General features: G+C 41.8%; 1 protein-coding gene and 2 pseudogenes across 1 annotated transcript in view; 2 read left to right on the top strand and 1 right to left on the bottom strand.

Annotated features, from left to right (window-relative positions):
• The window catches only part of LOC108796093 (hydroperoxide isomerase ALOXE3-like), a 12,368-nt gene extending 6,904 nt beyond the window's left edge, over positions 1-5,464 (top strand). Inside the window, 10 exon segments of the mRNA XM_018567485.1 lie at positions 640-710; positions 1,646-1,851; positions 2,127-2,273; positions 2,350-2,553; positions 2,815-2,901; positions 3,669-3,838; positions 3,936-4,057; positions 4,439-4,539; positions 4,706-4,876; positions 5,285-5,464. Of these exon segments, the coding sequence (XP_018422987.1) occupies positions 640-710; positions 1,646-1,851; positions 2,127-2,273; positions 2,350-2,553; positions 2,815-2,901; positions 3,669-3,838; positions 3,936-4,057; positions 4,439-4,539; positions 4,706-4,876; positions 5,285-5,464 (1,459 nt within the window).
• Positions 5,465-12,064: 6,600 nt separating this feature from the next.
• Positions 12,065-12,561, bottom strand: LOC108796094 (annotated as a pseudogene).
• Positions 12,562-12,875: 314 nt separating this feature from the next.
• The window catches only part of LOC108796084, a 15,228-nt pseudogene continuing 1,801 nt past the window's right edge, over positions 12,876-26,302 (top strand).

The raw sequence follows: 26,302 nt of genomic DNA, 5'->3' as shown, positions 1-26,302 counted from the left end.
GCCCCACCAATTGGGGAACCTGTGTGTTTCAATATAGGCTACCATCCAGCATTGTTTGCCATTGGCCAACCTCTTAAAACCAAAAGGACTGAACAGATGTGCTTGTAACAGAACTAGATTAAACAACATTTACCACTGGTTGGAGGATCTGGTAACCACTATCCTGACAAGTCCTGTAATCAGCCTGGGCAGAGTTGCTGGCTGACCTATAATTTCTGATCGCACCCCCCCCTTACTCTAGTATATCTCAGAGCCTACATGTATCTTTATAGTAGGAGCCTGAATACTGTATAGCAGGGGTGTAGAACTCAATTGAATCGTGGGCCACATCAACATTATGGTTGCCCTCAAAGCTATCTGTAAGACTATATAAAATCTTTATCATTGCCTCTGCATTCGATTATCACTGATTTTAGTAATAACTTAATATCTAGATCTGAAAGTAGAAGTCTAAGAAATGGCCTGGTGGGCCAGATTCAGCCCCTGGGCCTTGAGTTTGACACATGTGCTGTTTAGGATTGACCAGGGCTGAGTGCGGTGCACCAGCTTTAGGCGTCCACAAGTATTCCTGTATTGACTATAGATGAGTCCATATAACATTGTCTTAATAGTTCTGGGCTTTTCTTTTCCCCCTTCTAGTGGCATAGAAACAAAGCTGAAAGGATTTGCATGCAACATGGATTCATGGCAGAACCTAGAAGACATCAAAATGGTGTCTACTCTGCGAAGATCACAGAATTCATGTGTGTAAAATCTGCTTCTGAATAATTCTTTCCTGTGAAGCAGAACTTGTAATTTGTAGTTCATGGTTGTATGAGTGTGGCCAGTAAGTGTATAACCCACCAATTAACCTTTGCATCTGAATCGTGATGGGACTACCTTGAGTTGGAATGCCTGTGTTGAGGTAATCTAGGCTGCCTTTAGTTTCGTTCTAAATCAAGAGTAGGAAGACTGTCACTGCTGTGGTGAGAAGTTCAATTCTAATCATGTGCCTGTCAGGAGTCTTATCCCTTACGGGATTTGTAGTTCCATAGCAGATGGAGTTTGGTTACCTCTGTTCTAAATGTTTGTCAGCAGCCCCAATTGCTTCAGTGACTTGAGGGGGGTAAGGTGTTCTGACAATACTTGCCATGCGCTCATGACTTCTATTTAAGCAAGGCAGTTGGCATTAACAGAATGTGAGCAATGGCAGCCTAAATATGTTTTGTTGCATAGTGGAGGTTGAATAAAGACCTGTTCACCCTGTATAGTTTGCATGTGTCAGTTTCCTGCTAATACTGCTATCTGTGGAGGGGGAATTTACCACACAAGTAAAATACCCTTTACACAGTTTACAATAGCTCCTCCCCCCTCCAACTTGTGCCCTCGCATCTACCTCATGGTACTTGGTTTTAAGTAGTGTGTTCCCAATACTGCAGTCACCATGGAGTTTGTAAACTGCGATTAGTTATAATGAAGATGCCTTTCCATGAGAACTAAGATTACAGATCTTTCCCAGCAATGCACTGCTGATATCCTCCCAAGATGCAATACTTGGGCACAGGTGTCTGTCCACATAAGTGGTATATCCAAGTAAGGGGGAAATAAAAGCTGGTGCATTATAAAAAACTAAACCTTCAGAGGCACCTTTTCGATGAAGCAGTTTAAATCTTTTCAGTCTTTTAATCTTGTATTTCAGATCGTGTGAGTGAGATATGGAAGGAAGATTCTTTCTTTGGTAGCCAATATTTGAATGGAATTAACCCTATACTGATCAAGAAATGCCTCAAAATTCCAAACAACTTCCCAGTCGGTGAACACATGGTGGCTCCCTCTTTGGGGAATTCAACAAACCTAGAGAAAGAACTCGAGGTGGGCATATCTAATTCGGAGGTCTGACTGTAATGTAAATTCATGTTGCATTAATTCCTGCTTCCACCCAGAAGACTTGGCTTTGGTGGGGAAGCATTCAAGTTAACATTTAGTGGCCTTCTGTCTAATTAGCAGTGAGCAGGATAATCTCCACAATAAAAGGACAAAGGTCATACAATTTGGCAGGTTGTTCACGCTTGCTCTCTTAAATGTTTGGTCCTAATTAACATTTACTTTTGGGTATTGCTAAAATCGAATCTATATACTGTTTGCAGAATGGTCACATTTTCCTGGCAGACTATAAGATTCTTGAGGCAGTTCCTCCCAATGACTCAATCAATGGACAGCGACAATACATTGCAGCCCCTATGTGTCTACTATGGAAAAATCCTCAGGATCAGCTCGTCCCAATTGCAATCCAGGTAAGTGGGGTGTGGTGGGGTGTTTGGTTTTTTTTGTATGCCTCTTCAATTAAGGTGTGTGGCTTTTCTCTTGCAGTTATCTCAGACCCCTGGAGAGAATACACCACTCTTCCTGCCCAGTGACTCTGCATTTGACTGGTTACTGGCCAAGATCTGGGTGCGTAATTCTGACTTCCAGGTACATGAAACTGATACGCACCTTCTCCGCACCCATCTCTTAGCCGAAGTTTTCTCCATTGCCACAACCAGGCAACTTCCAATGGCACACCCACTGTATAAGGTAAGTGGGTGTCACGAAGGAGGGAGGATTCCAAAGCACTAAGTCCTAGCACAATGTTTTTCCATTCTTGTGCATTAGCAGCCCATTATTGCAACACATTAATGCAGAGAAGATATGAATGAGGCCTTGGGAGGTTTAACTCTTGTCTTCCATAATCTTCTATCTTGGCAAACTATAGAATGTTTAAGCAAAACGGCACATTGCTGATATCATGGTCAAATGCCCTTAATAGTTGGGATGGCTATAATATTTTTTCCCTAGCTGATTACGCCACATCTTCTCTACACACTGGAAATCAACACCTTTGCCAGGAAGCAGCTTATTGGACCCAAAGGCCTCTTTGATCAAGTAAGAATGGCTGTCTGGTTTTTGTGGTGACCACAGATACTCTAGTATCTTGATTGCTTGAGTTAAAAACTATGAAACTCGTTAATATAACGCTGCTGTCACCACTCTTGCTGTTTTTATGTCATGTGTCACGTCTTTTTGATGAGAGGAAGGGTCAAACTGTCAGGGTTTTATGGTAAATCATGTAGTGGGAATCTTTCAATTAAAAAAAAAAAAGATCTTATGGGAGGGACTTCAACATCTTGATGTGTATTGTAAAGCGCTCCCCAAACTGTCGGCGCTATATAAATCCTGTATAATGTTCACCCAAGGGTGGACTATAAAGGACTGGAACCTCAGGGGTGCTTGTGTTTATTTTTGGCCCATCTGTCAGATCCACCTTCTTTCCGATGCAATTGCTACTGGGACAGCAGTCATGAGAAATCCCAAGGTTGACTCTTGGGATTTTTCATGACTGCTGTCCCAGCTGCAATGGTATCGGGAGTGTTGATCTGTGAACAAAGATGTCAAAAACCTGGTGTTCTAAGCCTTCCTAGTGTATCCAATGTGGAAACTACATTATCTTATTGGTCTACATACTGCCCAAGCCCACATGTGCTGCTTCCTATTGTCAAAGATAACACAGCTGGAAAAGAAAAGGCTAAATGTTAACCCTGCCCTAACTAAGTCCACTGAATCTCCTGTAGTCCTACTAATGGTGACTGTATTATGGCAACACTGGTCTGGTAACAATGAAAGTGTAAAACATTTAATTGGGTTCTCTCCAGGCTGTGGCAGTGGGGAATGGAGGGGTCCCAGTACTCTTGAAGAAAGCCATGGATGGTCTGACCTATAGTAGTCTTTGTCTCCCTGATCATATTGAGAGCAGAGGAATGGAGTCCATCCCTAACTACCTGTACAGGGATGATGGCATGAAGATCTGGTTGGCTGTGGAGAGGTAGGGATTTTCTATTAATGCTAAAATGTTGTGCATTTTCCATGCAGCTTTAAATTGTCAAATCCAATTTATAAAAAAAAAAACATTTTTTTCATAGCTTTGTCTCAGACATTGTTGATTACTACTATACGAGTGATGAAATGGTCAGACAAGACCCTGAACTTCAGGCCTGGGTGGATGAGATCTTCAAAGAAGGATTCCTAGAATCTAAAACTTCCGGTATGTTTTCCCACTGACGTTACCCAAAGAATGGTAAATCTCAAACTCCTGTGGAGACAGACAGAGGGAGGAGTTGGGGTGAGAAGGGGTTAAATGTCTTGCATGACCAAACTGAGGGCAGTGCCAGAATGTTGGCTGCCTTCTTATACTGGCAAAAGGGAATTGGGGGGACACATTGTCCTACTGGAATAGAAGTACACTTTGTGAAGGGGCTATGAAAGTGTGTCAAGCCCCACTATCCATCTGCTGATCAGAGGTAGATGGAACACGATGGAATGTTTAACTGCTCAAATTGTGCATGAAGTTGCTTGAAAATGCAATGTTAATGGGACTTGGGGCAGGCTTTATAAATGCTCTACTAAAATGTCTCTCCTGTGACAGAAATCCCATCTTCCTTTGAGGCCAAGGGCTCTCTGATAAAGTACCTAACTATGGTGATCTTTACATGTTCTGCTCAACATGCAGCTGTCAACAGTGGTCAGGTGAGTGACAAGCAAACTAAAACCATACTACAGTCAAGCATTTACATAAGCCTTATTATGCCTATGCATACATTTCAATAGTAAGCTGACACTTACAAAGTGACTCTTTGGAAGCTATGCTAACCCACAATCTTCTGGATACATAATCTGCATCCTTCTTCTGCAGTATGATATCTATTCATGGATGCCCAATGGCCCTACCTCCATGAAGAGTCCCCCATCCACCACTAAAGGAGCCACCACAATGCAAGCTATTTTACATGCTTTGCCAGATGTGAACACTACAGCTACTGGTATGGTCACAGTTTGGACCCTCAGCAATGAGCCCCTGAATAAGGTAAGTGTCAGACTGGCGAGAAGCAATATACAAAATGCTGCTGATCAAATGTTTGTGATCCAGGTAATTTAAAGATTGTTGTACATGGAACACTATGGTCTGCATAGTGTTATGTTTTTGGCTTGACAGTTCATCATCCAGGTCATGGTATAGGTAGTAAGTTTTCAACTTGACTTGTTCTGTAATATTGCAGCTGATCAAGCCACTTGCTTCAAAGGGTCAGAACATAACCCACCATTTTTAGCCAGTAGCAAATGTTTGTATGTTCTGATGCTCACTAGAACTGAGGTGTATGGTCAAGCTACAAAACTTTAACAGCAAGTTCAGCTGAATGTGACAAACCAATGGCAATTTTTATGGTGACTTTAAGCACTTGTATTGCTAACTTCAGTAAACTCTCTTCTACAGAGGACTCTAGGAAGCTACCCGGATGTACGTTTTACAGAAGAGACTCCACAGAAGTTTATTAAGGAATTCCAGAATAAACTGGCAGTAATCTCCACGTCCATACAAGAGAGGAACAAGACCTTGTCCCTACCCTATTCCTATCTGGATCCGAGCGAGATGGCAAACAGTGTCTCAATCTAACACTGATACTGGTGGCTCTACTGGCCAACTCTGTGTTCTCAATCTGCCTGTGTTGTGATTAGTATGGATCTTGTTAATAAAGCAGACTATTACACTAATCTTGTATCTGTAAGAACACTAAGATTACTTTGTATGAGTAATAAAATATTTCTCAGTGAATATCTTGTGTGGAGTTTTTTTTCTTGTGCTTATTTTTCCAGAGGGAGTTTCAGGACCCTTGTGAGGGGTACAGTATAATCCATGCTTTTACCACAATCTTAACGTGTGTGTGTGTGTGGTGTGTGTGTGTGTGTGTGTGTGTGTTCTCTCAGTCTTTTGCCCTTGGTGGGCCTGGAAGTGTCTGGGTGCAACTACAGGATAAATATCTATTAGGCTAGTGGGGCACATAAAATCCAGCAGCTCTTTTGCTGGCCAGTGCTACATACCTATTAGGCCTATTTGTAATTACAGCGGAGCTGCTGCTGAACAATTTTACACTGCTGTATTATATGCTTGACTGAAGCTCAGATATGGATATTAAACTTGTGTATGGATATATCAGATTTATTTACACATGCATTTGGAACTTGCTGAATTTCAAAAACTCAAGCTCGATAACCTGTTTAACTTTTATGGCCATTTGTTTGTAAATGAACCACTTGCAAGGATGGTGACTAATTCCACATTTCTCCCCTAATGGGATAGGTTGTGCCATAGCAATGTTTAATTCTGTAATGTCTACTGTGGAGTTTTTCATCTACTGCAGGTCAGATCAAGCTTAGACTGGCAGACCTGGTCTAGATTGTATTATATAGCTGGAGATGGCACGGGTAAATGTTTACCAGCCCTTAGAAAGGACAGCCTAGAGGACCTTGACCATATGGTGGTAAGTTCTTATTTGGTTGTAGTACAGCCAATGGGTTCTGGCTTAAGGAGGTCCACATTAAACTTGCACTTTGCAAGCTTTAGTAGAGAACAAATATCTTAGGGATGGGCTTTGACCTCTGGTCAACCATGAGTTGAACCAGAATCTAAGCTGTTGAAGGTTTACCATTAGCTGGGTGCTGTCATTCACAATATCCTTCAAGTCTGATATGGATTTTGAAGGAACCCATTAAAAAAATGCATAGAATGTCAAAATCCATATATGACCATATTCAAGCATGCTGGCTGGCCAGGAAGGGAAGTGAATGTGTGAACCCTCTTGAGCCATACCAGGCCAAAGGCCCTTAACATGTGGTACCCGAGCCATACACAGTTCAGCTATTCACTTCAGCTCAGTATTTGGGAAGGAGTTGGCAGGAGTTTGGACTCGGCTGATCCAACATCTAGATAGGCTGAGCCAAATTTCCGTTAGTTCATTCGCTGCCGTTCGCCCTATTCTCATGGGAGCCGACCGGCAGTGAGTGAACAGTCAAATGCTGCTGAGCGGCCCTCGGCTATTCTATTCACTATCTCCGAAGTAGGGAGTAGAATAGAAAAGGTTTAAATGAAAAACAAATTAAAAATTAAATGTTAAATTAAAAAGTAAATAAAATTAAGAAAAAAAAGCGTCTGGTTCCCCCGTTCCAAACAAAAAATGGATCCACGGGCATAATCCTAGGGTCAATCAAGACATCCAGCGTTGTCCACGACTTGCTGTAAATGATGGAAATTTTTTGAAGTCACCTGCTGAGTTAGAGAAACATAATCATGCTGCAATATGTGTAAACTAAGAATCCTTTTTTTACATAGGATTACAGGTGTGTGTATAGCAGAGTAAGGAGTTAACTCTGATTAGGTGTTCTACATAGTCACACCCTCCAGCATCCCCTTCATACAAGCTGTTAGGGTTTGCTCATACACTCTTCTTTCCATTGTCTGCTGTAGGTGAGTTTACAGAGCTGGGCTGTTTGGTGCAACTATAGCAGGATGTTTATATATAAGCATTTTATAGGTAGAGCAATAGAGGGGTCACTTTAATGTAGTTGGCTGGCTTAAATGTAATTTGAATATGTGTCTTCGGAGTCCTAATGCAGTACTAGTTATAAAAGTTTTTTTAAAGTTTAATAGTGTACAGGGTTCATTGTTGTGACGGTTACATCCATGCTGACATTGTAGCTTTATTCTTAATCACTTCCATGACCGAGGCACTGAAAGCAAAGATGGTAAGTAGGACAGTAAATCCCAATGGCCATTCATATATCTTTATTGCTCTAGGCTTAAAATCAAGTTCACTTTTATACAAGGTCCAAGAATTTACTAATTAGAGGTTTATAATTTTGAGGATCGGAGATAGTAATGCATTGAACTATGTCTGCAGTGGCCCACAAGACTACATATAGTTTTGGGTAAAATGGGGAAGGGTTAAACCCTCTGGTTTTTAGTGCTGTGTTCCTGTACGGACATAAATTCAAAGTTTTAGAGATGTCGTTAGAACAATAGGTGAGGATAAATATTCCATTGGGACACCTGTTCCAGGAACAACTGTTTAAGAGGGGAATTCCCCGCACTTGGGGAGATTTTGTTCTAACTTCCTTTTGTGTCTATGGGAATAGAAAATAAAGGGACATCTACCCAATGGTATGCAAATTGCTAAAATTAGCATATTCCAAAAGGTTTACTAGATCATGCAGAATCATTTCCATTACTGTCTTGAAGTAGTGTACAATGTCTGGTCTTTACCAAAGATCCTAAAGGCTCCACCACATTTTGGGTAGCAGCCATTTACCACTCTAGAATGTGTTTTGAATAGTAGACATGTATGTTTCGTTTCATGTCATTCCAAATTAAAATTCAGACAAGTTTCTTTAAATGTTGACATTCGGATGCATCCAAATTCATGAATTCAAATTCATCCCAATATTGGATGCATTTGAATTTCCAAATTCAAATGTGTCCAATTTCTGTTGCATCTGAATTTATGAATGCAAATGCATTGAATTTAAATTGATCTGAATTTATTTTTTCACGAATTACGTCCGAATTTTCCCCTTTTGCAGCACTTACTGCAATTACTTTTGCACGATATTCTAATTATTCGAGTTTAACCTGTATTTATGGAAGGATAGATCCCTTTTACTTTTTAGTGTAGTCTGGGTGATCATTGTCACTGGAAGAGAAATGAATAGAAAATCCAACATTCCCCATGCAAAGTGCAAATTATGCCTTTAGTAAATCAATCCCATTGTGTACAACCAGACGTATGACTAATTAGACTGATAAAATTTACTAATTCTCTGCCTGGACATAAGAGAAAAGTCAAGTCAAATGTGAGTTCTCTTTTACAACAATTCTTGTCTCGCAGAGCTGCTGTCTGGTAGGCTGTCTCCTCAAGCTATGGGGATCTACAAACTCAAAGTAGCCACAGGAAATGACCTGGTTGCTGGCACCTGTAATAATATCTGTATTGTCCTCATGGGGACGAATGGTGAAAGTGACAAACACCAACTGCCCCGTCACTGGAGCCACTTCTTGCCTGGATCCGTGAGTATCTTTTGATATTTTTGTCAATATTGGTACTGAGTTATTACGGCATCAGAGTCAGGCAGTGATGAGAACTGTCATGGTGAAATTTTTTTTAAATGACTAGTAGGTGTGAGTACAGTTGATTGAACAAACGACTGGTATCACAAGCTGGACAATGTTTATTCCTGAGGTCGAAACATGTAAAGAAACAGATGCTCCTCCGACTCAGTTAGAATTGGAGGAGACTGTGTTGGTTTACAGCATGTTTTGACTTCGATATTAAACATTGTCCAGCTAGTGATATCAGTTGTTTGTGTGGCTATTGTTTCTGCGAGAACCAGTATCAAGCTGCAGCGTGCTTTTCTTGCCTGCTGCAACAAGAGGGAGAGGGCTCTCTGACCACAGGACAAGGAATATGAGTGGTGGTTGCTTTGTGAGTTTTACAGTTGAATGAAGTTGGGTTGCTTTAAGAGAATTGTATGTTATTTTTGCTCTTTACCCTTGTACTGCCAAGTAAACCCACATATGTAGAACAAAGGCTTGCACTGTAGATTGACGCTGCTTCAGGAAACACAAATCAGTTACCATTTATATCTAAGTTAGACTAAGCACAATGTGCATAGCGATGTCATTTGGTTTTTTTTAAGAAACCAATCTTAAATGTGGTGCTAAGCATAATAACAAGTCAACTATTTTGGTTAACTGTGGTCAGATATGCAATGCATTTATCTGGGTTGACTGCTGTGGGTTATTGTTCTTGCAATGCCCTAGGCCTTGTTTCCATGAGCTTTAGGGGTGTGTGTTTGTATGTGTGTGTGTACAGCATGCTCTTGTGAAAAACTTGTAAAGCTTCCAGCAAGCAGCTTTGTTGAAGCCCTTAAAGGAAACTCCAGTTCTACTATAGGCATAAACTCTTAATGGCAGTGCTGACTGTCATATCCTTATATCCATATCCATACCACTTATTTAAAGTAGTAAAACAAATAACATTGTGCTGCACTCCTGAACTATTAATGCATATACCAAATTTACCTAATACAATGTGTTCAGCTGTGTTAAATAGGTTACCAAAAAGAATCCTATAAGTGAAAAAGTAAAGGTGAGACTATTACTTGATTAAAGCAGACCTTTACCCCCTTTGGCTACAAATCACATCAGCATGCAGCTCTATATGCTGATATGAAATCATCTTACACTCATTAGTTAAACAAACATATTTCATTTTGTTTACCACTTCTAGTTTTCAACTTCCTGGTTCTTGTTGGCAAAAGTGATGTAATGCTCCCAAGTGTTGCATCCTGGGATGGTTACATCAGCAGTGCATTGCTGGGAAATCAATCTCAGGGAAAGGCATTTTCCTCTCCTGAGATTATGTACATGGTCACATGTCCTAGTCACATGTGGCAGAGTTCCAGGAAGTAAGTGGAAATGGATTAATCTGCCCTTAGTAAAGATCGCTACTGTGAGAAGAATGGGGGGAGAAAAACACAGTATGCAAAGAATAAAAACCCCGCAATTGCCTTTAAGAATCTGTAGATTGTTATTTCTAAACATTTCTAAAGGTGCCTTTGTGGTTATCCTAAAGATATGGGTAAAGTTCCTCTTTAACTGACAAGCACACATGAAAAAAGTGTGCCATATGGCAACCAGATCTCTTACCACTCAGTTTACCAAATAGAAACATGTACATTTCTTCCGACTAGTTCCTGAAATATGTTTCAGATGTTCATGCACACTCAGCGCTAAACCAACAAACCCTTGCCTTGCATGGGGGTCTTGCATCATCTTTCTTACATGATGCAATTACTCTCCTCTTAATAGTTCCTTCATCTCTCTGATGGAAGGTAGATGGCAAAACCTGAACAATAGAGAGGAAAAGGGAAGAGCGGTGCTGGCAAACGTTGGTGAAGTCTATCAAAGAGGATAATCGCATTTATGACTGCTCTTCATTGTGTCTGTTTCATCCTGCCCTCTTTCCCCCAAGAGGGGGAGGAGTCTGACTACAACAGTAGTGCTCTCCATAGGCCTTGAGTAATAAGCACTGGGGTAGGTAACACCTCTCTAATGTGGTAACATAAAGATTACAAATCAGGCAGATAAACAGTTCATCTAAGATCTGTTATTTGCACTCATTACTACATACTTCACCTACTACCTTATTTGCTTTGACTGGCCTATAAATGGCAGCACTTAGGGTGGCAATAGATGGCCATAAATGACTTATGTAATACCAATAGAACATAAAGACCTAATAAAATGCCAGATTGATGTAGAGGAGTGGTACATTTCTAGTAAACGCTTTTCTCCACCATAAAGAGAAGAAGAGGTGCAAGAAAATCTGTGCTACAAGCTAATTCAACAGCTAGAGGTGCTTGTTATATTCGGTTTACATGTTGCAAGCATCTCTGAGCTTCATTTGTAAACATTGGGCCAAGTGGAATCACACTATGACTAGTGATTTGTTCTGGTGTCTTGTCTCCTTCTTTCTAGGTGGCAGTGTTTGATATCAATGTCAAGAAAGATCTAGGTGAGCTCCTGCTTGTTAGACTGTCCATGGAACGCTACTTAAACTTTCCTCTGGATGAATGGTTTTGCCAGTACGTCAATGTAACCTGCCCCAGTGGTCAGATCTACCAGTTTCCATTCTATCATTGGATATCAGCCTCTATGGCTGTGGAGATTCCAGAGGGAAAAGGTTAGATGTGACTTGCTTTCTGGTTATATATGCTTTATCTTCAGAGGCCAATAACTGTAGTTTTAAAATTAAATATTTAACACTAAAACAGTTATCTAATTATGAATAGAATAAGGAAGAGTTCAATCCCTTGGATTGTTTTTGTCATATGTGCCATATTGCAAGAAGTGATAATCTGTCCAAAGTTAAAAATACCCCCCCCCCCGCCTCAGAACAAGTTTCCCCGCTGACAAATGAGATCCCATCACTCTAAATCTCATGTATAGTGGTTATCTGGAGAAACGGAGAGGACTAATTTCCCCAGCAAGGACACGCAGCAATGAAAACATGACTAGAGGTGTTCCTTACATTACTATAATGGGCTTTATTATGCAAGGCTTTATGCATCTAGCCCATCTTTTAGGGGAAGAAATCATTGTATTGGGGACTTTTACAAACTTATGTGTCAGCTTCCAAGACAAAGTTTTTTTTTATTTGCACTTTTCATTTTATTTAACGGATGTTTATTCGTTCTCCTCACTGCGCAGTCTGGCGTTGGGGTTTGTCACCTTGATGGCGAGCTGCGCGGCTCTTTCTACAATGGTCTTGCTCTATGGCCGTTCTTAGAGAAGACGTTGTGAGCGATTTTAGCGCAGAATGACTTGTTGCTCATCATTAGAACTTCCAGTTCCTTCACGTTGTGTACAAGGAACTTCTTGAACCCAGTGGGCAGCATGTGTTTGGTTTTCTTGTTGCTACCATAGCCAATGTTGGGCTTTAGGACCTGACCCTTGAACCTCCTGCGCGGGCTCTGTTGTCGATACCTCTGGGTTTGCACCAGTTTGGCTTAATCTTGACATAACGGTCTGACTGGTGGCGGATGAACTTCTTCGTCTGCTTCTTGACAATTTTGGATTTTTTGAGAGGTCCAAGAGCCACCATGGTGCCGGTTCAGTGCGTCTGCCTTCTTCGCAGACAGCCCGAGGAAGAGCGACAAAGTCTTTTTTTATTTCCTCCCCTCCTTCCTTTACTTCTAATTTGGAAGATCTAGTGTAGTTTTCTTTAAACGCTTTCCCATGACATGGTGCAGTGCAGTTGCACCAGAGTCAGTTTTTTTTTTTTTTTATCTTCTCTTTAAGAAAACATTGATTGTCCATGTGTAGAAGTAGCTTAGAGGTCAGTATTCAACATTTCACCTGTTTGGGCCTGAACATGCACCTAGAGTGCCCAGATAGCATTTTAGGACTAGCTTAGTAGTAATAAAAAGCACTCCAGACATTCAGAATTTGGAAACTTGTTGGAAGATTTGACATGGCCAAACCTTTGCACTGGCAGGAAGAGGTAAGAAATATAATGGTATGCCTCGTTCTGCGTGTGCAAGTTGCACAAACATACACTATATTGCCAAGATTATTGGATTCAGGTGTTCCATTCACCTCCGTGGCCACAGGTGTATAAAATCAAGCACCTAGGCATGCAGACGCTTCTACAAACACTTGTAAAAGAATGGGTCACTCAGGAGCTCAGTGAATTCAAGCGTGGTACAGTGATAGGTTGCTGGTACAGTGATAGGTTGCCACCTGTGCAATAAGTCCATCCGTGACATTTCCTGGCTACTAAAAATTCCACGGTTACCTGTTAGTGGTATTATAACAAAGTGGAAGCAACTGGGAAGAACAGCAACTCAGCCACAAAGTGGTAGGCCACGTAAAATGACAGAGCGTGGTCAGCGCATGCTGAAGCGCATAGTGCGCAGACCTCCAAACTTCGTGTGGCCTTCAGATTGGCACAACAGTGCGTAGAGAGCTTCATGGAATGGGTTTCCATGGCCGAGCAGCTGAATCCAAGCCTTACATCACCAAGTGCAATGCAAAGCGTCTGATGCAGTGGTGTAAAGCTGCCACTGGACTCTAGAGAAGTGGAGACGTGTTCTCTGGAGTGACGGATCACGCTTCTCTATCTGGCAATCTGATGGACGTGTCTGGGTTTGGCGGTTGCCAGGAGAACGGTACTTGCCTGACTGCATTGTGCCAAGTGTAAAGTTTGGTGGAGGGGGGATTATGGTGTGGGGATGTTTTTCAGGGGTTGGGCTTGGCCCCTTAGTTTCAGTGAAGGGAACTCTTAAGGCATCAGCATACCAAGACATTTTGGACAATTTCATGTTCCCAACTTTCTGGGAACAGTTTGGGGATGGCCCTTTCCTGTTTCAACATGACTGTGCACCTGTGCACAAAGCAAGGTCCATAAAGACATGGATGAGCGAGTTTGGGGTGGAGGAACTTGACTGGCCTGCACAGAGTCCTGATCTCAACCCAATAGAACACCTTTGGGATGAATTAGAGTGGGGACTGCGAGCAAGGCCTTCTCATCCAACATCAGTACCTGACCTCACAAATGCGCTTCTGGAAGAATGGTCAAACATTCCCATAGACACACTCCTAAATCTTGACACCTTCCCAGAAGAGTTGAAGCTGTTATAGCGGCAAAGGGTGGGCCAACTCAATATTGAACCCTACAGACTAAGACTGGGATGCCATTAAAGTTCATGTGCGTGTAAAGGCCGGCGTCCCAATACTTTTGGCAATATAGTGTATGTGTGTCCTGTCACCACATTTCTACTGATGTCTCCCAAGGCTTATTTCAGGAAGCCCTATGCCTGTCTTGCTAGCTTTTTCCTACTTTTACGAGCTGTCACTGCAATCTACAAGTATAGAAATATTTGCAATATTTTGTCACTCTGCTACAAACAAAGTGGTTTAAAGTAGGTACAGACAGTACACAAATGATTGCTCCTATAATTGCAGCTACTTTACTTGCAACCAATCTCTTCTGCTTCAGGTGTTGTCCTAAGTGAGAATACTCACCCTGCCCTTAAGAATCAAAGAAAAGCTGAACTGGATCGGAACAAAGAATCACACAAGTGAGTGATATACAAATACATATTGCCTCTGCTTGTTGGGAGGTAGTCTCTGTCCCTATGGGCTAATATTTTGTAAATCACTTCACACACTGACATTATGGATGTGTTACAGAAGTCTTTCTGACCTCCATGTTCACTGTCCTTTGCTAGTGTATTTATGGCTACAGGATATTGACCTCAGCGTAGATATCCAAAACCCAAAATTTCTTGCATCAGACTGATGTTCCTTCTCAAGTACAGATTAAAGATATAACCTAGGTTGACCTGTGAAGAGCATTAAAAACTCAATTGGTGATTCTGCTGGACTGGCTTAGGACATCTGCTTTAGACATGCTAGTGGGTTGTGTGTTTGGCACGAGGGTTCAAACGGCTCTATAATGGAGCTGAATTCCCAAGAGTGGTAGGTTTTTTGTTGGTCTATTGCAGAGATTTTGACTTGTGTAAACAGTATTGCTGGGACATATGATAGAAAATTACCAATAGGCACACATGACAATTAAAAACCAGATGTTCTAACAAAATAGAAAGCAAAATACCGAAAGTACTATAACGGCCAAAAATGCAGCCCAAAATTAAGAGCATTCCTAGGTTGTCTCTTCCCCGCTGGGAGCCGGTCTGTGTCCCCTCTGATGCCTGCTGCTCTCCCTTGCCTGTGTCGGCAGAGGCAGCGGTGATCCAAGGGGACACAGACCGGCGCCCTGCGGGCAGGAGAGAAGCTTTCAGGATGCCAAGCGGTGTGGTATAGGGAGAGAGCTGTCAGGTGTCACAGGGGGCCAAGCTCTCCTCCCCAACTCCGCCCCGGTTGGCTTGCTGTAACAGGCAAGTGTGAGGAGGAGAGAGCGGTCAGCTGTCACAGGAGGCATAGCTCTCCTCCCACACCACCCGGCTTGGCTTCCTGTGACAGGTGAAAGAGTCAGGATGAAGAGCAGTGTACAAAATAATAATTTAAACAAATAATTTTTTTGGTTTCGGTCTAAAAATTCAATTTTGATGCATCCCTAGTTCTAACCCTTCCCCACTGTGCTTATAAACTACATGAATCTGTTGGTGAGGCCAGGCAGTCTGGAGCATCATAAAATCTTAATGCCCGTGTGTTTGCTAGGCAACAGGAAGTACTGTAGGTGTCTCTGAGTAATTCAGCAGTGTAATCCAGTTTAGGAAGTCTTTAAGAACAGGCCAATTAGAACTTGCTAAGCTGCAAGTGGTAAATGTAAAATGGTCATATGAGTTTTCATGGTTGGCTGATTTCATAAAAAGAAAACACAATTCTATAGTTGCACAGTAGCTGGGTTTCATATTTTTATCTCCGGACTTTCACATGTATACCTCCACTACATGTAGCATGAAGCTTTCAGATAATTCAGGTACACGTACTATTTCACTGCAGAAATTGAAGATACTTTAATTCGTGAAAGGCTGTTCTGTCCTGTAGATTTAACAATAATTTCACTAAAGTTTTAAGGTTATAATAGCTGTAGCTAAACCTTTAACTACGGTACCTCCGGGCCGGCCGTAGTAAAAAAAACGGCCGGCCCGGAGCTCTCTAGCTCTGAGCGGGCGTCTTTAGACGTCCGCTCAGACACGCCCCCTCACGCGCGCGGGAAATGCCCGATATTTAAAAACAGCGATGCCTGTTAACATACAAGCGATCCGCCGGCTGTAGATCTAGAAAGGATTGTCACTAGCACACCAAAAGTTTTGAAGCAAAAAGTCCTTTATTGACAAATCGCCATCCAATACAGGCTGTAGAGACGGCGGATCGCTTGTATGGGGTAACGATCGGTGCCTCCCCCGCCGTTGTCCCGATGATCACGGGCTCCGCTGTACCTTAATTTTTCCTAATTATAGTAAAAAATAAACCCCCAGTGGTGATTAAATACCACCAAAAGAAAGCTCTGTGTCCCCAAAAAATGGTTTAAAATTCATTTCAGTACAGCGTTGCATGACAGAATAAACATCAGTCAAAGTACCACAGCGCTGAATACTGAAAAATGGCCTGGCCAGGAAGGGGGTCTAAACACCTGGTCTTCAAGCAGTTAATTGATTCAAATAACAACTCGGGGCTTGCTTAATGTTTCACTGCTAGAGGCTAATTTTAAAGTATTCTCCAGGTGGTACCTGGTGCCCTCCAGACTTGCCCTTATGTATCCAGGATCATCTCCCATATGTTTTCGGGGATGTGCCATGTGCCATGTGCGGTGGTCTTGTCCTCGAATCCATGCATTCTGGGGAAGGGTTTTCAACTTAATTTTCAGAGTTACGGGAGTGAGTGTTCCTAGAGACCTCGGGTATGCTCTTCTTAATGATACTGTCCCTGGAGTTTCTAGACATTGCACACGATTGATAACTTTCATGCTCTTACCAGCTAAAATTACGATTGCTAAAGCCTGGAAAACACCCAGGGTGCCCCTGAGGTAAGTAAAGACTAAGCTGTCTTGGATCATGATTCACAAAAAATTGTCCAGTATTCTCCTGGATAAAGTTGCCCAGTCGAGCTCACGTGGGATCCCTGGTTGGATCTCTATAACAATATGACAGAGACGTAGTGATTTTGGGCCCCAACCCAACCCGACCAAATTCCTTACTTTGACACTGGTCCCCCTGTTTTACGTTTTCTTGATTGTTGCTCTTTCCCCCTGCCCATTCACTGTCTGGTATGTTGTCTGTCCTTGTTAAAGATACGCTTTAAGTGCATCTTATCAGGGATTATTTGTCTATCAATCCCGACTGCTATCAGTAATTTTGTTAGCTTATTATCCTCATAATTTCATACTCAAAATAAAATTTCGGGTGAAATATGCTGTTTTACAGCTGAATTAAATCCAGTAATTTATTAGATAGAAGAGGCCTTTGGTTACAATTAGATGCCGTGAAATCATAATCTCTCAGAACATTAAGATTTTTATACGCATTTTTATATGACGGGATGAGAAGAGGAAATCTGTTGGGCCCGGAAGGGTATGGCCCCACTCGCTAGTTTTTTGTTTTTTGATCGCTTGTTAATTGTTTTGTGAGCCGCTCAGGAAGCCTGCCCTAGCTGAAGCTGTGTCTTAAATACACCATATGAGAAACTTCTGTTTTATTAAATTTGATTTTCACTGGGTATTTTTCAAATGGATTATTTTTAAGATCTTATACTGAAAGGAAATTCTGGTGAAACATACCGTTGTAAGACTGGACTCACCCTAATATTATATTATTGTGATTTTTTTCTTCTATAATTTAAAGGTGTGCCATGAAACTTTATTTTTCTTAGTACATTAAGGCTATCCGTATGTATCTCTACATGCTATGTTAAATATAAGAAATTAGTGGGGAGGAGAGAGTAATGTCACTTTTAGATGTACGTTGTTCTATTACATTGTTATATGTTGTATATGTCTTATTATGTCTTGATGAAAATAATAAAATTTTTGACAGTAATTGAGTCAAATAGCTGGACAACTATTAACTTTATCTTATCCTGTAGGTGGAAGGTAATCCTGTAATGTGGTAATGGTTAATAGAAGACACCTCCTGCTCACCTTGTCTTGCCTTGTCTGCCAATAAATTGACCTGATAAGTGTGACCTGCATAGAGCCATTTCAGAGACTGAATTTCCTGAGAACCTGACATTGGATACAAAGCAAGGGATTGGATCAACATGCTTCTTAATGCATTTGCTGGTGCCCCTTGATCAAAGACAGATTCTAAGTAACATTAATTAGTTGGAATCTCTTCACATGATTAAACGTATGTAATATCTAGGTAACATGTCCATGAAATGATCATGCATAAAGATGTCATTCAGTTAGGCTTTAAAGGAGAACTATGGGGTTAGGGCTTTTCCCCATAGTTCTCCTTAGGGTAATGGGAGGACACAAACTAGCGTCCTTCCGTCACCCTAAGCTCAGTATAGCGCGAGCTACAGCTCGCGCTATACTGAAACGCCGCAGCTGAAGCGGATCCCGACAATTATGTCTGCATCCGCCCAGCTGCGTGACAGCTGGCTCTGCCTATCTAGAGGCAGAGCCAGCTGTACCCGCCCCTTTCCGCCAGTCAGCGCTGGAGGATCGGAGGGGGAATCCAGCCCCTCCCCTGTCACGGACGAGAGTTGTGACAGGATCGAGAAGTGAGCGAACGCAGGTATGTGTTCGCTCACCTCCCGATCTACAGTCTCATTGTCACAGGTCGGCTAGAGCTCGGCTAGGTCGGCTAGAGCTATGAGGTGAGTGAAAGGCACTCACCTCATAGTTCTCCTTTAAACCTACTTTACGTACAGGAATCATGATCCCAGGTCAACAGTGGTCAGCTGAAAATATATTTTAGGTGCTGCCATAGTAATCAGTTCTACACTTGTTTAATGGCTGTAATAAGCATAGAGTCTCTCAGTAGAAGGCACTTCTGTTTTTGTCCTTGACATCATGGACACAGCATCTGTTTATTGATGATGCCTTGTTTAATATGTGGATGATTTAATATGCACAAACATGTTAATCCCCTCCACAGCTGACTTGTATTTAATATAGTCCATTGATCCGCTGCGGCGTCTCAGTATACCGCGAGCTGTAGCTCGCGGTATACTGAGCTTAGGGTAACGGGAGGACGCTAGTTTGTGTCCTCCCGTTACCCTAAGGAGAACTATGGGGAAAAACACTGACCCCATAGTTCTCCTTTAATATCAACTACACAGATATGCAAGCATCCGTGTATCAGAAAGATAGTGTGGATAACTAAATATTCACACCTTGTTAATCCCCTTTACACACAACTTGTTTGAATAATATATTTAATATATTCTATCGACTATTGTTGCATCTTATGAGGGCTGAAAACTGAGTGCCCTTTGTATACTTATTTGCAAGCAAGCAGAAAACACACAATCACAATGTGATTTGTGTGTTTCAATTGGAATAAGACCCAAATGTTTTCTTTCAAAACAGTCTCCATAACAAAACACTCATTCTCGCATTCTATGTTAAAAAGAAAACATAAAATTGTAATCTCTTAAGTGGCATGCACAAATGTATTTCACTTCCTCGCATACTGGTTCCACAATGTAAGTGGCTGACCAGTATATTGCTTACTTCTGCAGATCTCTCAGGCCAGTTGTAGAATTTAGAGGGTTAATTGAATGTGCAGAAACAGCTGCAGTATTTGCACATTTGGTTATGGAAGAGTTAACTTCAACAGTCTACTGCAGAAGCTATTGTGATCAGAGCATAACTTGTTGATCGTTTTTCTGCTTAATGATATTGAGTCCAGGTTTGAGTGTTTCTGAATGTTTGTAACATAGTTATGTATGACTCTGGATCTATTTTATCTCTCAGTGCCTTAGAAACCAAACTAAAAGGATTTGCATGCAACACTGGTTCATGGCATAACCTAGAAGACATCAAACTGGTGTCCACCCTGCGAAGATCACAGAATTCAGGTTGTAAAATCTGCTTCTCTGTCTTCATGTGAATTGCATGTATATGAAGTACACAAAGGTTATTGTTCCTGCAATAAGTCTCTTCCAACAGCTAGGCTTTGGTTTTCCATGGACAACTAAGTGAGGGTATTCTCAAGAACAAGTTGTCTGAATGCCGATGAACTGACAACACAAGGGAAGCCTTTGTATTGAGGTAAAAGTGGGTTATCTTTGCTGCCTTCTAAACAACTGGTTGGCTTGTGGTTATGCTGACCCAGTGGCTTCACTGTCACTTCCTCAGAGCAGTGCTCTGTGTGTGTGTGTGTGTGTATACGGTCATGGCAAAAATTATTGTCAGATTTCTGTCAGATAATGCACCACTTCATGCAGAAAATTGTTGCAATTACAAATGTTTAGGCATTCTCATGTTTATTTATATTGTTTGTATTGGTATGACACAAAAAAGTGGAGAAAAACCCCCCCAAATCTGACACATCCCACACAACTCCAAAAATGGACTGGACAAAAGGATTGGCATCCTCAATTAATATTTGGTAGCACAGCCCTTGGAACAAAATAACTGAAATCAATGGCTTCCTGTAACCATCAATGAGTTTCTTACACCTCTCTGCAGAAATGTTTTCACTCTTCTTTCGCCAACTCCTCCGGGTCTCTCAGATTGAAATGGTTCCTTTTCCCAACTGCTGTTATGAGATCTCTCCAGAGGTGCTCTATGGGATTCAGATCTGGACTCATTGCTGGCCAGTGCAGTACTCTCCAGCTCTTTGTCCTGCTGCAAGACCCATGACCTCTGACGGAGACCCAACTTTCTGACACTGGGCCCTACATTGCACCTCAGAATTCTTTGGTAGTCTTCAGATTGCATAATGTCATGCACACAGTCAAGACATCCAGTGCCTGAAGCGGCAAAGCATCAGTTAACCTCCACCATGTGTGACTGTAGGGACTGTATTTTTTTCTTTATGGGCTCATTCACACGGGAATCAGCCAACACGTACAGCTCCGTACTGCGTGCATGGCCATATCGGGCAGCTCCCGGGAAGGACAGGTACTGTGTGTGATTAGTATGCAGCCCCTGTCCTTCTCTATGGGACTACGTGGCCATACACCCCTCTATGCTCACCTCATGTGCAGGACCGTACGAGTACGCTCACCTGCACGTGCGTGCAGGGCGGGTGAGCGTAGGGCGATGTAGTCCCATAGAGAAGGTATAGGAACATTTGGAAAAGTACGAGTACTCCCCCAAATACTCAGTATCCGCACTGATACTAGTATCGGTAGCGGTGCAACCATAATATATATATATATGTAGGCCAATGCCAGGGATCCCAACCTGAAATAAGCAATTTCAGGGAGGTGTCCCCCTCATTTCAGAGAGGTGCCCTCTCCCCCCCCATCCGCGGAGGGGGTTTCACGGCTTTAACTATCTTGCTTTGCATGTAATGAGTCTATCTCATATATTAGTTTCACCTTTTAAGTTGCATTAGTGAAATAAATGAACTTTTGCACGGTATTCTAATTATTCGAGTTTCACCTGTATAATATATATCAGTGACGTGCCATGCCTTCTGTGCTGGGTGAGGCATCCCCCAGCCAGCCCCACCCCCATCCTGATGAAGTCCCACCCCCGGCTCGGTAACCAAGCTGTGTGGGAAGGAGACATGCAGGAGCCTCCCTGTCCATTACTTGCTTGTCACTTGTGAAGCATCAAGATAGATGTCCTCACTGTTTGCGAGGAATCTGACACTGCACTGTTGCCCTTCTGTTGTCTTGTACCAGTCTTGTCACTCACCGTTCTGCCCTAACATTGACTAGTCGCTCACGGACACAATTCGCACATTCAGACCCAGATTTTTGGCTGACAGTCCAGTCTTTAAACACTTTAACAACAGCTGCTCTTGAACATTTAACGAATTCTGCTGTTTTGCTGATACTCGCTCCATGGCTCCGAGCGCCAACAATCATCCCACGTTCAAAGGCTGTTAAATCGCGTTGTTTACCCATATCTTCAGAAAAACATCACTTCTACTGTCGTGGTAAACAACCTGCTTCCCTATTTATAATGGTCTGGCCCTCTAGCAACTTCAGCACAAAATTATAGCTAATTTGCCTACAAACGTCAGGTGGTCATAATAATCTGGCCACTCAGTGTATAAATCAGTGGTGTTAAATTGAGGTCATAAGCTCAGGACTTTATTTGCATTTGATACTGTCCAAGGCAAGTGCATGATGCTCTGGACTTACAACTGTCCAGAATATCCTTGACAAACAAGAATAACATCAAACAAATTGGGGAATATTCCTCTGCCCTAACCAGAAGTAGACCGCCCTAACCAGAAGTTAATGAAGGTCTCCAACTGGAAGGACTACAGGATATCTGTTTCCAGCCACATCAACACACAGAATTGTTCTTATGACATGTTTACTCGCATTAACCTGTGCATTCTCTCTTCAGGCTGTGGTGGTGGGAAATTGAGGGGTCCCAGTACTCTTGGAAAGAGCCATGAAAGGGGTAACCTATAGCAGCCTTTGTCTTCCTGATAACATCAAGGGCAGAGGAATGGAGTCCATCCCCAATTACCTGTACAGAGAAGATGGCATGAAGATCTGGTCAGCTGTGGAGAGGTAGAGATCTTGTGTACTTTACTGCTAATTACTGGTCTTATCACTAAAGGGCACTAAATTCTACAAAAAGCTTTCTTCAATCTTGGATTCTTTTGTCCTTTCTAGCTTTGTTTCCATCACTGTTAATTACTACTATTATACAAGTGATGAAATGGTCAGTGAAGACCCTGAACTTCAGGCCTGGGTGGATGAGATCTTCAAAGAAGGGTTTCTTGAACATAAGTCTTCAGGTATGATTTCACTCTAGAATTCTGTAGGTGACCTCTCCTGTAATAGCTTTCAAAGACACAGGATTCTGTGGCTGGTGGAAGGCTTTGTCTTTACAAGGTGTGTGAGACTGCCTATGTATTTCAGTCTTATGGATTATTGTTGTTTTGTAGTATCTTAAACTGATTACTAAGGCTACTACCCAAATGACTCTGCATTAAATTTGTCTTTTGTCACTACAAAGAATGTAATGAAAGATGCAAACTAGCAATACGGGCAGCTAAAATAGAGTGCAAAAAGCATATTGCCACATATTGTAAAAAAAAATGTTACCAATATATAAACAGTAAAAAGGGGAGAAAGGAGAAGATAGGCCCAATAAAGGACAAAAATGGGAAGTTGGTCACAAACGACAAGGAGAGGGCCGAAGTGCTGAACACTTTTTTCTCCTCAGTATACACTCAGGAGGGAAACGGGTTTGACACCGATAATAAAACACATAGTTCATCACAAAATATAGCCAAGTGTTTGACGGAACCCGGGATACAACAAAGACTTAGTCTACTTAATGCAAATAAAGTGTTGGTACCAGACAATCTACACCCCAAGATACTTAAGGAACTAAGAGAGGTTATAACTAGACCATTATTCCTCATTTTTAAGGACTCTCTAATAACTGGTAGAGTTCCGAGTGACTGGCGGAGGGCTACGGTAGTTCCAATATTTAAAAAGGGAGCAAGATGCCAACCTGGGAATTACCGACCAGTTAGTCTTACATCGGTAGTGTGTAAACTGTTAGAGGGAATGATTAAGGACTACTTGGTAGAATTCGTGCGGGAAAATGACAAATTAAATGACAACCAGCATGGGTTTAGGAAGGACCGTTCCTGTCAGACTAACCTACTGACTTTTTACCAAACTCATAAAGGGGATGGAGGACCAGAGCTATGAGACACGGCTACTAAATTTAAACATGTTTACGTTGGAAGTAAGGAGATTAAGGGGGGACATGATTTTCATGTACAAAATGTTCCATAGTCATAGCAACATTAGCAACAAACTCTTTGAGATTAATTCCGTAACAAAGACTAGAGGACACCACCTAAAACTGGTAGAAAAAAAATTCGAACACAAGGGGCGAAGGGGGTTCTTCTCAGTTCGCGCGGTTAGGGTCTGAAACTTACTGCCTCAAGTGGTAATTTCCGCAATTAATCTGGAATCATTCAAGAGGCTTTTCGACGACTTACTGAGAGACCGAAATGTACAAGGGTACAGGTACTCTTAAGAATGAGAACACTCATGGACCTATACACACACACACACACACACACACACACACACACACACACACACAAACAGGTTGGACTTGATGGACTTATGTCTTTATTCAACCTCAAATACTATGTAACTATGCTGGGAGACTGACAACTTCAGTTTTACATCTGAGGTTACCTGCAAAAGTGCATAGTTGCTGACAACTTGATGGACTGCAATTTCCTGCATCATTGGCTATTTAAAATGGTATGGCAGTAAATCAAATATCTATTAAGAGTTAGGGACTGTAGATAAAAACTTTCAAAATGTAAAAACTAATACCACTGACTGGTAATAGATGTCACCTGTGTACTGCATATCAGAACTTGCTGGTACCTTGTTTTGGCTTCTTAATGTGTAAAGCCACTTTAAAAAAAAAACCCTGGTGACTCTGACCATCAGAAACCCTACCCTGACCCATGTGATCTAGTATTTTACTAAACATGGGTTTCCTTTCCTCCATCTCTGCATTTGGCAGTATCTGTAACGCTGCTACACAAATCTTTCCCCATACATGCATGTTGCATCAGCTTGTCTGCAGACATCACACTCATAGTTAGGGCTTGTTCACACCGAATGCGGTGCGTTCCAGAGCAGCAGCTTCTGGAACGCACCGCGATCCCTCAAAAAACTTCCCCCTGCGTTCTGGGGCAGGAGGGGGCGTGGCGGTGCAATGAATTCAATGGCACCGCTTCCTCTATTTTGTGCATTTGCAGTGGAAAGGAACGCAGGCAAAGTTTTTCCACGCATCCGATCGCACTGGGGGCGGGGGGGCGTGGAAGCGGTGCCATTGAATTCAATGCACCGCCACGCCTCCTCAAACCCCAGAACACAGGGGGAAGTTGTGTGAGGGATCGAGCTACCGCTCTGGAAAGCACCACATTCGGTGTGAACAAGCCCTTAAGGTCATGGGTTCAGCAAAATGTGAAGGATCAGGAAGAAATCTCAGGTCTGCGTTGCATTGTTGCTTTTCTGTGACAGCTGTTGTGTGCTTAGGGTCATATTTATACTAGCAATAGTTACATTCTGGATAAGCCTGCACATAGCATTTTCCTAAAGAGAAAATGCTAACTTGTTCCTAAATTTAGCTTTACTTATGTAGTTGTGCGCTCAATGTTGAGAAGTCTTTTTCCAAAGAATCTTAGGCCTACATATTTTGTATTTAAAACATGCCACAGCTGCATAATAGAGACCTTACATTTTTCATGTTCCTTGATTATCATTTTTCAATTTCAACCACTGATTATCATCTCTTGTGTTGTCACACATCCTAAGTATCAGCAGATCAGTCTTTATTACGCTGTGCTATTTCATAGGTAACTTAAAGTGATCACTTGCTGTTAAGGATACTCAGAATGTGTGACAACATAGGCAATTTCATGGTTAAAATATGGTCAAGGAAATTGAAAAATGATTAGTCTACATTAGTCGGCTTTGACATGTTTTAAATACATTAACCAGCAACAGTTTTACTATAATTCTCTAATATTAAGGAAAATTAAAATTACAATATACAGTAAAAGCTGCACACGTGGAAACTTTGACATGAACTTGCATTCACTGCTACCCAAGGCAGAAACTATTTTTTTCATCCCTACATTCCTATTCTATTCACCCCTCACACAGCATTGAATTGGGCCTGGAATATAAATGCTGGAAGTAACAGGGAAGAAACGATTGCTTGAGTCAGATGTCCAGAGACCTGTGAAATTGTGCAGTTCATCTGGTCCAATGTAAAGAAAAATATGTAGAGTATTTTTTTTAAAACACTGGCTTTCTGACTGATTTGGCTTCATTGCTTTGACTTGCTGATCTAACTTGCTGCATGTTGATTTAGGGCCATTGATTTAGAAAGTAGTTTAGCCAAAGGATCTGTCTGATAGGACATTAGATGCTCCATAGTAGTATCCCACTTAGTCTGTTTTCCTTTAGACACTTTCCATCTTAAACTTTTTTTGGAAAACAAAATGTAGTGCAATAACTGGCAGCTGTGCAGTAACCCACCTACTGAGCAACCAACTGAGCAGTTTTTGTATAACTGTTCAGCGTTGAAATCCTATGATTGATTGTAGGAGCTGCTGTTCAGATCTCAGGTTATCAAACTGTTGGCCAGCAGAGGTGTTACTACACTTACTACACTGTTTTGATGGCCTCTATAATACAGGTGTGGCCCATTCTGCTAGAATGATCACATAACTGGGATATTGAACACTTGAAATCTGCAATATCTATCTATCTAAAATATATATATACATATAT

The sequence above is a fragment of the Nanorana parkeri genome, unplaced genomic scaffold, assembly GCF_000935625.1.
Source record: "Nanorana parkeri isolate BGI_ZX_2015 unplaced genomic scaffold, ASM93562v1 scaffold1054, whole genome shotgun sequence".
Lineage (NCBI taxonomy): Eukaryota > Metazoa > Chordata > Amphibia > Anura > Dicroglossidae > Nanorana > Nanorana parkeri.
The sequence above is the reverse complement of the archived record's forward strand: the minus strand, read 5'-3'. Positions and strand labels throughout refer to the sequence as shown.